Raw genomic sequence first — 15253 nt, forward strand, 5'->3', positions numbered from 1 at the left:
CGACAAAATGAGCCTCCTCAAGACGCTGGCACATACCCTTCAGGACCTTGTGCCTGCCTGTCTTATGGCATGAAAGAACACCTTTTCTGTCACACTACGAATAAGAGGAAAAAAGCCCAGAGACATTTTTCAGAATAAAGTAACCAGCCATTAAAGATCTAAGGGTCATGCTGATGTATGGCAAAAACCATCACAATATTTTAAAGTAATTATCTAATTATCCTCCAATTAAAATAAATTAATTAATTTTACAAAAAGACCCAAGGGTCCTAAAGTGCTGTTAGAGGAGGAATCCAGCCTTCCAGAAACATCAACAATGTATCCCTGTGGGAGAAATAAGCGATCATTCTCTCAGAGAAGATCAACCACCAGGACCTATGTGCACTGTGGATCCCACAGGGGGTGATGGCCTTCAGGTGACCTCGAGGGCCTACAGCTGTGGGTACCTCCCGCGGAACACACGTGAGCTGACCAGGGGCCAGACGGCACTGCAAACTGCTCAAAATCCTCGCTTGCTCTGGACCACCGTCCCCGGGCTCACAGGGCCTCCCCGGCAACACAGCACACTAACTGCCAAGTGCTCTCGTCTGCCCAGCGCTCCCTGCAGACTGCAGCCTACTTCCCATCTTACTCCTCTGGGCCTGCCACCAACTGAAGCCCCGCTGGAGGCTTGTCATCTAGACATAACTGATGGCAAGGCCTCATGAGAACATCTATAATGAAGACTGGTTAAACGTCCCATTTCTGTTTATTCGGGAGAACATTAAGATACATACACCTAAATATTACAAATTTTTTATATACAAGAATGAACACTCCCCCCAAATTCTGAAAAGTGGTCTGAAAAAAAGAACCCCAAAAATATAGTCTCCCCACTCCCACTTTTAAACCCTGGATGACCCAGGAAGACAGAATCAAGCTCCTGATGGATTTTCTTCAACACAGTTAACGGATACTTGAATCTAGATTGGTTTGGCCAATGCTACTGGAAAGAACATGGATGCAGAAAGGAAATGCTCCGTTTAAAATCCTTTTCCAGTGTTGGTGCTGGGCATCCAGCCCTCAGCTACATGCCCCTGCGGGCGTCACTTCCTGAAGCGCTTGAAGAGCGGGTGCACGTGCTTAGTGGAAGTCTTACTCCGTGACGAGTGGTACTCCATGTACACCGTGTCGTCCGCCCCGGACATGGAGCTCATCGTGCCAAAGCGCCGGGACACCTGCAGGGGGACCCGGCCCACTGTTAGTTTCCAAAGTGAAACACCCTCCCTTCTACATCCTAATCACAGTAAGATTTATAAATTTATAAGTTTCATAGATTTTATTATTTTTAAAATAACATTTACTGACTACGTGGTATGTCTCAAGTATTATTCTAAGCAGCTTATACTTATTACATGTGTTAACTTACCGAATCCTCACAATCATTCTAACGCCCATTTTACAGAAGAGGAAACAAACAGAGAAATGAAGTAACTTGTCCAAGAGCACACAGCTCTTTAAGAGATGGGACGTGAACCCAGGCTTCAGATTCCCTGTGCCTAACCGTAATGCCACACTGCCTCTCTTCATGGCAATTTCTAAACAGAATTTTAACAGTGAGGGCAGGAGTCCTTCAAATCTCCTGAGACCCTACCATAAGGCTTTGAATCAAGTGGAAACTCAGGAAGCCCCAGGCCTGAATCTTGGTTCTGTGTCTCACTGAATGGCCTTGGGCAAATACTGAATGTAACTCAATGAACTCGCGAGTAAAATGGGGATAACCACATCTGCTTGACGTATGTGGTGTGAACGGAAACCACACAGGTCAAAGGTCTGACCCAGTGCTCGGCACACACTCGCACCAGATTACAAGCAAAGGACGCAGATGGGCACTGGAGCCACGCCTTCCGCAGCCTGACCTTAGGTGACCCACTGCAAAGCGGAACTGACCTGACACCACCTTCAGAAACAGGAAGCTTCCCTGGGCACCCATGGGGGGCGCCTGGAGAAGATCCAGCCCCCAACCTCTGGCGCTGGGGACAGGAAGGTCCCAGGGCCCACGGCACCTCTCCCGGTGACACAGCTTCCTTCTTCCCTTCCACTGTCACTCACCTTTCAGCTCTACCACCAACCTAGTTTCCAAAGCACCTGATCAAACAGTACTTCTCTCCTTGCAAGGGCCAGATACGAATTCCTCATCATGATACTCTCATTAGCTATACAATATTATATTTGCCTGGCGCAACAAGCATCGGTAAGCAGGTGCAGAATAACTGAAAAGTTGAACACTTGCAGAGAACTCTAAATTTTTCAAAATATGTATTGAAACTACAACATGAGCTCTTTCTCAGACCTGTCTTACAGGCCGGAAGGCTGTGTTATTACTGAGGAGGAAGCTGGGGTGAGGTGACTCGCCCAAGGCCAAGAGGGGCAGCCCCAGGCGTGTCACACTCCTTCCCACAACACCCTAGCGGGAGCCTGGGCTCCACCATCCAAATACTAACACGTATGTCAGACTACTACGTGAGCACAGCAGGAGACAACTACAGCCACCATGCGCTCAGACACGTAAAGTAAGACAGACACGCAGAAAGGCTAACAGGGACAATTTCTATTATTCCCTTCTCTACAATTTCCCGTGTATTCCAAGTTTTTAAAAAACCGCAGAGGCACGTACACACACAGAACTGCGAAGCTGTATGTGTGTCTACGACTCTGTCCTTCAGGAGAACTGACATCCGGAGCCTCACCTACTCACTCACCTGGCTGGACTTGGAGCCAAATTCTCCTGCCACCACCTCCTCCTCAGCATCCAGGTCAGTGGCCGCCAGGACCTTCTGTAGGAGTTGCTGTTGCTCCTCTTTCGTTGAGAATGCCAAGTCTTCCTCTTCCATGCCAGCAAGCTTGGTGATCACCTGCAGAGCGGAACCCTCTTGTCTTCTCCCCCTTGGCCCGATCCCACCTTCTCCTGCGCTCATCTGGTCTGGTTGCCTCCCCACTCAGGCCCAGCAGAGAAGCTGCCTAATAACAGAGAGCTCCTCTCAGGCAGTGCAGAGCCCAGCCTCGGGAGCCACCTCAACAAAGAGCTGAGCCAAGGACTGTAAGGCAGGAAAGGCTCAGCAAATTCTAGGGAAATCTGCTCCCAACACATGGCACATAAATGACCACTTACAGAAGATCTCCAGGGATCTTGGCAACCTCCAAGCAACCATTCTAGTAGCTTGCCCATCTTGCACCAGGTAAAGGGAGGGAGCAAGAACTGAAGGGCACAGACTATTGCCCTTCAAGGTGTCCAACCTCCAGGCCTGGCACCCAGGGCTTCTAGCAGAAGGGGCATGTACAAACGACTGGATATTTTTTCTAAAAGAGAAAGATAGCAGCAGGGTGGAGATTTGGTTTTCACTTCCTTGGGGATAACTCACTACAAGGCCTAACTATCCCTGCAGAAAGTGAGGATTGATTACGTGAAGGGAACTTCTTTTCTGCTCCCCGCCTCTCTAACTTTCACGTAATTTTAAAAGAAAATTCCTAGAAGGAAGGACCTGGCTGAGCCCTTCAGGTGGCCACAGGTCTGGAGCACAGGTGAGGGCCTCCACCCCAGGGTCACGGTTCTGGGAACCCTAGCCCGGCTGCTGTCGGCGGGCAGACCTAAAGGTGAGGCATGCAAAGGCAGCTCCAGCCAACACAGACCACCACGCGCTCAGCGCTTTGTCAAGCTCACCTGTCAAAGAACCCAGAGCACTCTGATTCAGCGCTTCTCTTACCCTTGTGACTCTCTGGGAATCAGAAGGTATGAATGCTGTTAGCACCACAAATGCTATACAGACGGATAAAAGGGTTGCAGTTCAAAAAACTGTGCCAAGTGTCCTGAACTAGAATTCAGCACGAGAGGTCTGAAAAGTGTCACTGACTCTGCCTGAAAGAGGAGGGTCGGACAACCCTGTCCTCTTGTCTAAGGTGATAAAGGGAACTCTGTTAGTTCCCTGATTAGTTCTACCCTAAACCAATTTGAAAAAGATACAGTTTAAAGCAGCTGGAGAGGCAGCCTACAGTCTCCCACAAATCAGGAACCTGGGAACCTGTATGTTCTAAGACGTCCTTTCCCTCCCCTGCTTGCAGTACCCTCCACAAAAAAAAAAAAAAAAAAAAAAAAAAAAAACCTTTGGGATACTAAATCCTAGCATAAATTTACTATCTGAGGAAAGAAAGCAAATGCTTTCACCAGTGAAAGTCAGCCAAACCTTCAGAGTTTCCCAAGTTATTAGAACACCAGATTTATAGTGCATGGACGGCTCCTGATGTTTGAGGCTCAGGGAAGCCGAGGCTCACCAGATGGCTAAGGACAGAGCTCTCCCAGCTACTGGAGGGGACCCCTGAGAAAGGAAACCCAAGGGGCTCATATTAACACAGTGGTGGCCACAGTTCCTTGGCATCTCAAGTCCTGCTAGGTTAGCACATTTTTCCCACCAACATCTAATGGGATTTTTTTTTTTGCAAGATGACTATAAAAAGTTAACAAGCTGAGACTCCACATGTTGCTTGCTTTCTTAGAGGCCCCATTCCCTGAGAGGCTGGAGACAGGAGAGGAGTCTACACAAGCTTTTTCCTTCAAAGCTCCCCACAGTTCATGCAAGGAGAACAGGAGTCTGAGGCAGGCCCCCAGTCGCCTAACATTCTGTGCCTGCCGGAGACCTGCCCCACACTGTGCTGACAGTGACCTCCACTTCTCATGGAGGACTGGGTAGAAAGAAGCCTCAGTCCCACTCTGACCAGAAACTAATGGACACATACCTTAAAGCTGTAACCTTGATCTACCAAGAACCTCTGCCGCTTGGTTGAGTAAGCCATTTCCTGTGTGTCCTGGGATACCAGCGAGTAGAAGAAGGCATTGTACTCTTCTGCAACCATCCCTGGGGGGAGGGCATGAAAAAGGAGGACATGAGCCGTCAGAATGCCAGGAACTAAGAGTCCACGACGCAAAAGGGTATCTATGGCTGATTCTTGTTGATGTTTGACAGAAAACAACAAAATTCTGTAGAGCAATTATCCTTCAATTAAAAAATAAAGTTAATTAAAAAAAATAATAAAGTGGCAAAAAAAAAAAAAAGTAAGCCCTGCAGTGGGAGAGCACTGCAGTCAGAGGGGTCACTTTCGCACAAGGACTTCAACAAAAGTAAAAACTTTGTTGCTTCAAAGGACACCATAAAAAAAGTGAAAAAACAACTCACAGAATTGGGAAAAACATTTACAAAGCATACATCTGATAAGGGATTTGCACCCAAGGCATTAAAAAACTATTACAATTCAATAATGAAAAGACAAACCAGTTATATACAGGAAAAAAGATCTGAACAGACATTTCCCCAAAGAAGATAGATATACAAAGAAGATTCACGTGTCCATGAGCACATGGAAAAAGGTCACTATCACTAGTCATCAGGGACACGCGAGTCAAAACATGACAAAATACTACCGAATACCACAGAATAGTGAGGATGAAAAAGGGTGATCACAGCTGCCGTCAAGGCTGTGGAGAAACTGAAATCCTCACACGCTGCTGGTGAGAACGTGAAACAGTGCAGCCACTTGGGGAAGAGCCTGGCAGTTTATTAAAATGTTAAACATACAGTTACTACATGCCCAACAATTCCACGCCAAGATACACCCAGGAGAATTAAAACCTTATGTCCATACAAAATTTGCACATCGATTTCATAACAGCACTATTCTAAGTGCCAAAAAGAAATAATCCAAATGTCCATGAATGGATTTTAAAAGTTCACACAGTGGAATATTACTCAGCAAGAAGTACGAAATGAGGTACTAATACGTGCTGCAATATGGATAACCCTTCTGAAAATATTATGCTAAAACTACTAAAAAAATTAAAAGCTCAGAGAAAAGACACTAACAGAATTATCACAGAAACAAGGTAACCTAAAAATCTGGGCCTGTGGGGAGGGAGGTGGGAGGGGGGTTCATGTTTGGGATCGCATATACACCCGTGGTGGATTCATGTCAATGTATGGCAAAACCAATACAGTATTATAAAGTAAAAAAATAAAATAAAATAAAATAAAATAAAAGTTATACCTTGATTAAAAAAAAAAAAATCTGGGCCTGCAGGAAAATCTGAATGCTTTTGCTTCACAGTTCAGTGTAAGTTAATTATTTGTGTACTGCCTCTGAATTCAATTGTTTCTTTGTCTTCCAAGAGTGCAGAGATGCAAAGAAAAGGGCTAATTATCTTATAACAGATATTTTCTTTTGTCTTATTGAGATAAAATCGACATAATGCTATACAGTCGTAACGCTATGACTTACATATATGGTGAAATGACTACCTCAGTGATTTTAGTTCACATCCATCATTTCACACACATACAAAAAGAGAAAAAAATGGCTTTTTCCTTGTGATGAGAACTTTTGAGAATGTACTCTTGAACAACTTCAAGTATAACATATAGCAGTGGAAACTATAGCCGTCATGTTGCACTTCATATCCCCAGTACGTATTTACCTGACAGCTCAAAGTGTGTACCTTTTGAATACATTCATTCAAATTCCCCACTCTCAAATCCCCATTCTCTGGTGATCACAAATTTGATACCTTTTTTTCTACGTTTGTTTTTTTGTAGATTCCTCCTGTAAGTGAGATCATACAGTATTTGTCTCTCTGTCTGACTTATTCCAACGAGCCTAACATTCTCAAGGTCCATCCATGTTGTCACAGATGGCAGGATTTCCTTCTTTTTCATGGCTGATTATTATATTGGGGTGGCCAAAAAGTTCGTTCCAGTTTTCCTGTAGCATCTTATGGAAAAATCTGAACGGACTTTTTGTTCAACCCAATATATGGACACACACGTGCGTGCACACCGCGTTTTCTTCACGCATTCATCTGCTGATGGACACTTAGACCAGTGCCACGTCTTGGGTATGGAAAATAATGCTGACATTAACATGGGGGCACTAATATCTCTTTGGCATAGTGACTTCATTTCTATCAGATATGTATCCAGAAGTGGAATTGCTGAAGTATATGGCAATTCTATTTTTAATTGTTCAAGGGACATTCATACTGTTTTTCACAACGGCTGTACCAGTTGACATTCCCAACAGCACAAAACGGTTCCCATTCCTCTACATCCTTGACAATTAACACATGTTAACTACGGACTTTCTGATAACATTCTAACAGGTGTGAAGCGATCTCATGGTGTTGATTTGCATTTCCTTAATAATTAGTGATGATAAGCACCTTTTCATGTACCTGTTGGCTATTTGTATATCTTCTTTGGAAAACTGTCTCTTCAGGTCTTTTGCCCAGCTTTTAATTGTTTTCTTTTTTGCTATTGGGTTGTATGAAGTCTTTATATATTGGATATTAACTCATTAGATACACGATTTGCACATATTTTCTCCCATTCCATACATTGCTTTTTCATTATTTTTTAAAAAATATTTATTTATTTGGCTGCGTCGGGTATTGGTTGAGACGTGCAGGGGCTTCACTGTGGCATGCGGGATCTTCCCACCGTGGCACAGGGCTTAGTTGCCCTACAGCACATGGGACCTTAGTCCCCTGTAGCAGGAGTAGTTTAGTCCCTAAGTCGTGTCTGACTCTTGTGACCCATGGACTGTAGCCTGCCAGGCTCCTCTGTCCATGGGATTCTCCAGGCAAGAATACTGAGCAAGGATCAAATTCACAGCCCCTGATTGGAAGGCAGAGTCTTAACCACTGGGACCACCACTGGGTCCCTGAACTACAGGGACCACCAGGGAAGTCCCTGCCTTTTCATTTTGTTGACTATTTCTTTTGCTGTGAAGATGCTTTTTAGTTTCATGTAGTCAACCATTGACTTGGCAGTAAAAAAAACACTGCCAAGATCCACGTCAAGGGAGCATTTTCTTCCTTTGTTTTCCTTTAGGAGTTTCATGGTTTCCAGTCTTGCACTTAAGTCTTTAATTCATCTTGAGAGGATTTTTGCTAGTGGTGAAAGATGGGGTCGAGTTTCATTCTTTATATGTGGATATCCAGTGTTCCCAGCACCATTTATTAAAGAGACTGTCTTTTACTCCACTGGGTAATCTCAGCTCTCTTGCATGGGTTTATTTCTGGGCTTTGGATTCTGTCCTTCTGGTCTATAATCTGTTTTTATACCAGTAACATGCTCTTTGGATAGCCAAAGCTTTATTAAATAACTTAAAATCAGAAGTGTGATGCCTCTCGCTTTGTTCTTTCTCAGAACTTCTTTGGCTATTTAGGGTCTTCTGCAGTACCATATAAACTTTAGGACTATCATTTTTACTCCTTTAAAAATGCCAGTGAAGACCTGATACAGATTGTACTCAATCTAAAGGTGCTTTGGGTAATGCAGATTCAACAACATTAATTCTTCTAATCCATGAACAAAGGATGAAGGTGAAAGTGGAGTCGCTCAGTCGTGTCCGACTCTGTGCGACCCCATGGACTGTAGCCCACCAGGCTCCTCCCTCCATGGGATTCTCCAGGCAAGAGTACCGGAGTGGGCTGCCATCGCCTTCTCCAGGGGATCTTCTTGACGCAGGGACCAAACCTGGGTCTCCTGCATTCCAGGCAGACGCTTTAACCTCGGAGCCACCAGGGAAGCCCATGAACAAAGGATACTTTCTATTTATTTGTATTTTCTTCCATTTCTTTCGTCAGTGTCTTGTAGCTCTCTCACCTCCCTGGTTAAATTTACTTCTCAATATATTGTTTTTGATGCTCTTGTAAATGGAATAATTTTACTTTTTTCTTTTAGACAATTTGTCATTGGTGTATAGAAATGCTACTGATTTTTGAATGTTAACTTTGTATCCAGTAACTTTACTGAATTTGCTGAATATATCTAACAATTTTCTGGTAAAGTTTTTAGGGTTTTCTATCTATAAAATCATGTCACATGCAAATAGAGAAAATTTTACTGCTTGTTTTTCCATTCTGATGCCTTTTCTATCTTTTTCATACCTAATTGCTTTGGTTAGGACTCCACTATAATGAACAGATGACCGTGGATGTCCTTGTCTTGCTTCTGATCTTAGAGGAAAACCTTTCAAACTTTTCACTGTTAGGTGTGATGTCAGCTGTGGGCCTATCATATGTAGCCTCTATTATGCCGAGGTACTTTCCTCCTATGGGATTCCCAGCTGGCTCAGTAGTAAAGAATCCACCTGTCAATGCAGTAGACACAGGAGACGTGGGTTTGGTCCTTGGGTCGGGAAGATCCCCTGGAGGAGGAAATGGCAACACACTCCAGTATTCTTGCCTGGAGAATTCCACCAACAGAGGAGCCTAGTGGACCTCAGTCTGGTGGGGTCCCAGGAGTCGGACATGCCTGAGAGACTGAGCGTGCACACCCGTTCCTCCTACACCTGATTTGTTAAGAGTTTTTATTACACACAGATGTTGAATTTTTTCAAAAGCTTCTTCTCCATCTACTGAAATGATCATATGAATTTTCTTCCTTAATTCTATTAGTGTGAGGTATCACATTTATTGATTAGTGCATGCTGTGTAGGTTTGCATCCCAGGGATAAATCCCACTTGATCATGGCGAATGATCCTTTTAATGTGGGGCTGAATTTGGTTTGTTAGTATTTTTTTGAGGATTTTTACATGTGTATTCATAGGATATTTGGCCTGTCCTTTTCTTTTCTGTAGTGAACCTTTCTAGTTTTGATATCAGGATAATACTAGCTTTGTATAATGAGTCAAACAGTACTTCAAAAAACAAAATCAAAGAGCTGTTCAAATTAGATTTGTTTGTATGTGATGAAGAGGAACGAGTAAGTGAGAGTCACTTTCACACGTATTGGTCAGATTTATCCAAGAGTCTGCTATATTCTGGGGGCCTCCCTGGTGGCTCCACAGTAAAGCATCTCCCTGCAGTATAGGAGACTGGCTCGACCCTCGGGTCAGGAAGATCCCCTGGAGACGGAAATGGCAATCCACTCCAGTACTCTTGCCTGGGAAATCCCACCGACAGAGGAGCCTGGAGGGCTACAGCAGATGGGGTCACAAAAGAGTCAGACACAGCTCAGTAACTAAACAACAACTACTGTATTCTGTAATGTAGTCTCATTCCTCATAATAGCCCTGAAAGATAAGGACCGGCAACCCTGCTTTGGATGAGAAACCGATTTGCTTTGCTGAGAGGGGCAAATGACTTATCCAAGGTCACAGAGCAGGCCTGGCCCCAAGTCCACCTTTGCTATCCCCACAGCCTGCCCTGTCTCCATTCCAGTCACAGTCAATTAGCTGCTTCCTAAATACACTCCAATGCCGCACAGTGTTAACACATGCTCATCAATCTTACCATTTTCAAACATCCTAAACAGGCCAAGCTCTTCCTGAGATGAATGGCTCCCTTGAGGACAGGGCCTGTGTCATTCCTGTAGGACCTACGTGGCCCTAGGAGGGTGCTGGAGGATGTCAGCAATACTGGTCTCTACTCTGCCTATGATGGGGGTCTAGGCCTCTTTACTGCAATTAACAAGCAGAAACTCCATGCCTCTTGCTTCCTCATTTGCTAAGCTTCTATTAGCTGCCACTCAGGGGACCATTCTTCACAGGTTATGAGTGAGGTAACCACCCTGTAGCTGCTCCTGCCAAGCTCTCCCCTTACTCTTAATTCGAGGTTCAGAGGACAACTTCCAGCTCCTATACACCCACTGGGGGACTTTCTCCCTCTACAGCCACACCGTTCAGCACTGCTTCCCAGCTCCCTTTTCCATGAACATAAGCACTCAGCTCAGACTATGAATTCCAGACAGCTGCCATGGAAAACATCCAGATACTCACTCCCAACACCTAAGAAATAATAATGCCAAGGAGCCTTGGTCTTTGCTTTGGAACCTCCTACATCCCACCCCCTGTAGAGTCCACCTAACCCAGGAGCACAAGCTCGCCCTCATGATCACGCAGGCACCAGACAGAAGTGGTGGAAAAGAGAGCCCCGGGGAAGGTACCTTTTTTGGCTCGGAGCACTCGCCCTAGCCTCTGGGCCTCCTGGCGCCGGGATCCACCGTGAGAGGAAATCTGAATGAGAACATTTGCTTCTGGCAAATCAAACGACGTGTCACCCACCTGCAGAAACGAGACACCTGTGAGCTTGGGAAGGTTTTTATGTGTGAGACAAAAAGGAAAAAAAATTCAACTAGCCTCAAATTTAAATAAGCTCTATAGCTAAGTTAGAAACAACAATCACTATCATCTCAGTCTGTACCAGGGTCCCTCAGACGCAAGCAGGTCTCTAGGACCGAGTGTGCTTCCGGAGAGCTGTCTTACGGAAGCTGTCAGGACCCAGGTCCTAACCATCTGTCTCAGCAACAGTCCTAGCGCGAGCTGCTAAGGCCCAGAGACAAGAGGGCCCCATCAACACTCTGAGTGATGCTTTTCATTTTCTGCAGCAGAACTAGGTCTGCACAAAACCATCCACAATCTTAACTGGAGGCCACTGAGGCCAACAGCACAAGCTGGACACGTGACCTGGTAGGGCCCACTGCCTGCAGCAGGCTGGATCCTGGCTCAGGGCAGCTGCCCTAGGGGACGGGGGACGGTCCCACCATCAAGGTCTCCAGACACAGAAATCAAAGGCTGGTACTTACTGATCCATCTATGATCACTTTATGGGTAAATCTCATCTCTTTGGGGCTTTGGGTCATTCTAATCTAAACGACTATTCGAAATTGTCAGGCTTCCACTTCTAACTGCAAACTGAAACCATCACCAAGCTGGGCCTACATGACCTTGTACTGTGTTCACATTCACCACGCACCCCCAAGGCACACGGGAGCCAGGACAAAGGGCGCCCACGACCCGCAGCAATCTCCAACCCCACAAAGAGAACCTCATCCACGTGCCTCCCTTTGTCAGAGTATTTAGTGAACTTCCCCCTTTATACGAAAAAATACGACTTAAAATTCCTGTATCCCCAAAAGAGGCAGAAAAAGCTTAAGTCATACAAAAGGACTCGCCAGAGTGTATACTCCTTGAATCAGGGATATAGACTGTATACACTAAAACTCTACGTCTGCTTCTTCTACTACCCGCCAAACAGCATTCCCGTGTCCCCAGACTCCGGACACACGGGAATGGAAACTGGCGCGTGGCGGTCCTTCAACAAGCCCCAGTGCACTGCCCAAAATCACCCAGCTGCCCCCAGGCCCCGCGGCTGCTGCATGCCGCACTGACCTTGGAGATGAAGATGGTGTTGATTTTGGGGTTATGCTTGAAATTCTGGAGAATCTGCATCCTTTCTCCCTGGGACGTAGGACCATATATATAGGGTCTAGAGAAGAACAAAGCTATGTTAGGAAGACCATAGACGCCCTCCTCGACTATCCTGAAAGCATGTCAGAGGGAAAGGGAGCTCTTCCAGGTTTCTCTCTCCCAGGAAGACCTCTGTCATGGAAAAACAGCAGGAAGAGACCCATAAAAAACACGCCCCCGCTGCCGCCACCCCTTCCCCTCTGAGCCAAGGTGCAGGTCACCATTCTCTTCAACATTCTCCCTTCATTCTTTGGTTTTTGGACTGCGCTCCTTCCTCCTTCAACATCTCACTCTAAGCTTAGTGTCTATACAAGGAGAATCCCCTGGATTCCATGAAGCACAACGGGAAAAAAAGAAAACATTGCTATTCACAAACAAAAGGCTGGAAGGAACCATTTCCAAGTGAAACAGGCATTCTCCAAGAAAGGAGAAAAGAACCCCTTCCCGACTTCTTCCCACTGACGCCCTGTAATGCTATGTTCAAAGCACTTCTCGCTAGTTTCCAGCTGCCAAAGGGCACAGCCCTTTCTGACAGCCTCACTGGCTGTCACCTCTTGGCATCTGGCAGTGCCATTCCTCTCCTCTTCCTATACTGACGTGGTTTGTGTAGCTTCCACAGGGTCGGTAATGATAGTGAGAGTGACGACGGCAAGGACAACAAGGACAGCAACCAAGTGTGCAGGGCCCACCCACACCAAGCAGAGGCGGGCTCCGTGTTGCGGGGAAAGCCCATGCCTGCCAGCGGTCCTCCTGTACACGGTGGGCTTCATGCTCCCAGCTCACACCCGAGACTGGGAGCCAGAGGAGCTGAACTCAAGGGGCTGTTCCACCGTTCAGGCCCATCAGCCCCCTGGAAGGCTTCCTAGTATTTCACCCACACTTCCCAACACTGTGCTATAAGCTGGTAACAGGTATACCGAGAGAGCAGCCCCCTGGCCTATGGGGAAGCTGGGCGAGGCCTGGGACAGCTGGATGCTTCCCCAATCCTGTAAGCCTGGCTTACCAGAGTGTTTGGAGCACCCTACAAATTTATTATTTTCTGGGTGTTCATGCTGTGAAAGGCTGGGAATCTGCACCCTTCAGAACAGCCTATCTCTTGATATGTAGGCTTTTAGGTGATTCTTTTTCTCCTTGATCATCATCAGGAAAAACAACTCATAGTGGCAAGCCCTCAGTTTCTGAGTCAAAGTGTCAGTTGCTCAGTTGTGTCCGGCTCTTTGCAAACCCATGGGCTGTAGCCCGCCAGGCTCCTCCATCCGTGGGATCCTCCAGGCAAGAGTGCTGGAGTGGGCTGCCATTTCCTTCTCCAGGGGCTCTTCCCCGCCCGGGGATCGAACCCGGGTCTCCTGCATCACAGGCAGAGGCTTTACTGTCTGAGCCACAGGGAAGGTTCTCTCATATAGGGAATGAAACAGAAGGGTGACCAGCCTCCAGAAAAAGGACCTAACATCTGTTGAACACCTACTAGACATAGGAATCCTGAGGTAGGTGGTGGTAACTCTAAGAGAGAGTAGAGCAAAAGGGTAGAACAGAGAAAGCAGAAGCCCAGCCCAGCAGGAAAGAAGAGCCAACATAAAACAAGCCAGTTTTCTATACAGAACACAAAAGGGTTCAAGATCTAATCACCAGCTGCCTCAGAAGGTAGGTGTTAGGGCAGGACTACAGACAGGGAGACTGACAGAGTATACGTGTAAGGAACAGTATCAGATCCCAACTCCTGCTGCCAAGCGTGCCTCTGCCCACCTGGCAGGAACCTGGAGATGTCCTTTCTAGATTCTGAACACACTTAGGGAGACCCTTTGCCCTCAGGCAGAGCTGAGGGCACAGCAAGAGTAACAGTGAAGAGAGACAGGGGTTCCCCACTCCCTCCCCTGCCACAGGCTGGCATCTAGGAAACGGTGAGATTCCTCTCTGGAGAAACTTTCCAGCCTAAAAGAAAAGACCCTGAGATACTGGCATCTGGCCATTTCTTGACAAACTAGCCAGGCCCATGCCTGATCATGGAGAGGTCCACCGGCTGGCAAACCCACCAAGCTATACAGAAAGGCCAATCAGCTTTTCGGTGACTCACCCTTAAATAAGAAAATAGAGCCAAAGATCACCAAAAATCAGAAGATGGGCTCGAAAGACAGAGCTGAAACAAAACACGTGAGGAAGCGAGAGATGGTGTAGGGAACAGAAGAAAGCTTCGAAAGCTTTCACAGCCACAGAGAAGACACCGTACTTACTCAAAAAAAACGAGAACAGTTGACAATAAAGAACTCTTGGAAATTCACAAAAACTTCAACAGAGTTGGTAGACAAAGGGATAAAAAAATCAGAGAAAATGGGAGTTCCCTACGGGTCCAGTGGTTAGGATTCAGTGTTTTCACTGCCACAGCCTGGGTTCATTCCCTGGTCAAGGAACTAAGATCTCATAAGCCACATGGCACGACGAAAAAAAAGGCGGGATGGGGCAGGGAGGAATTGGAGAAGATGCCCAGAAGATCTAACACCTGGCCACAGGAATTCAAAAAGAGAGAAAAGGAACTTCCCTGGCAGTTCAGTGGTTAAGACGCCAATGTAGTCGAGGAACTAAAATCCCACATGCCACACAGCACGGCCCTCTCACCACTCAAAAAAAAAAGAAAGAAGAGAAAACAGAGAAGATGAGTAACAAAGAAAAAACAGAAAGAACTTCTCTGAATTGAAGGACATGAGTTTTCAGATTGAAAAGTGTCTAATGCATGTATTGTAATGAAAGAAAAAAAGATCACGCTAGTCACATTGTTTTGAAACTTCCAAAAATCAAAAAAAGATTCTAAAACCCTCCTGAGAGAAGGAAAACCCATGACCACCACAACAGATCACATATAGAGAGGAGTCAGAAAGGCATCAAGCAGGCTTGCAAGCAGCTGCATTGGAAGCTGAGAAAACAGCCCTACCTCTGACATTCTGAGGCCCCATCAAACTACTCACCAAGTGTGAGAGTGAATACTGA

The 15253-nt window shown here is 46.0% G+C and overlaps 1 protein-coding gene across 2 annotated transcripts in view; it reads right to left on the minus strand.

Annotated features, from left to right (window-relative positions):
- ERCC3 (ERCC excision repair 3, TFIIH core complex helicase subunit) overlaps window positions 730-15253 on the minus strand; it is a 30967-nt gene continuing 16443 nt past the window's right edge. For both annotated transcript variants that reach the window (XM_018065790.1, XM_018065795.1), the window contains exons 11-15: window positions 12197-12293; window positions 10972-11089; window positions 4771-4889; window positions 2742-2894; window positions 730-1217 (exon numbers count right to left, since the gene is read on the minus strand). In XM_018065790.1, coding sequence (XP_017921279.1) covers window positions 1086-1217; window positions 2742-2894; window positions 4771-4889; window positions 10972-11089; window positions 12197-12293 — 619 coding nt within the window. In that variant the 3' untranslated portion in view covers window positions 730-1085. The remainder of the gene's footprint in view (window positions 1218-2741; window positions 2895-4770; window positions 4890-10971; window positions 11090-12196; window positions 12294-15253) is intronic.

Source organism: Capra hircus, chromosome 2 (assembly GCF_001704415.2).
Source record: "Capra hircus breed San Clemente chromosome 2, ASM170441v1, whole genome shotgun sequence".
In the NCBI taxonomy this organism is placed as follows: Eukaryota; Metazoa; Chordata; class Mammalia; order Artiodactyla; family Bovidae; genus Capra; species Capra hircus.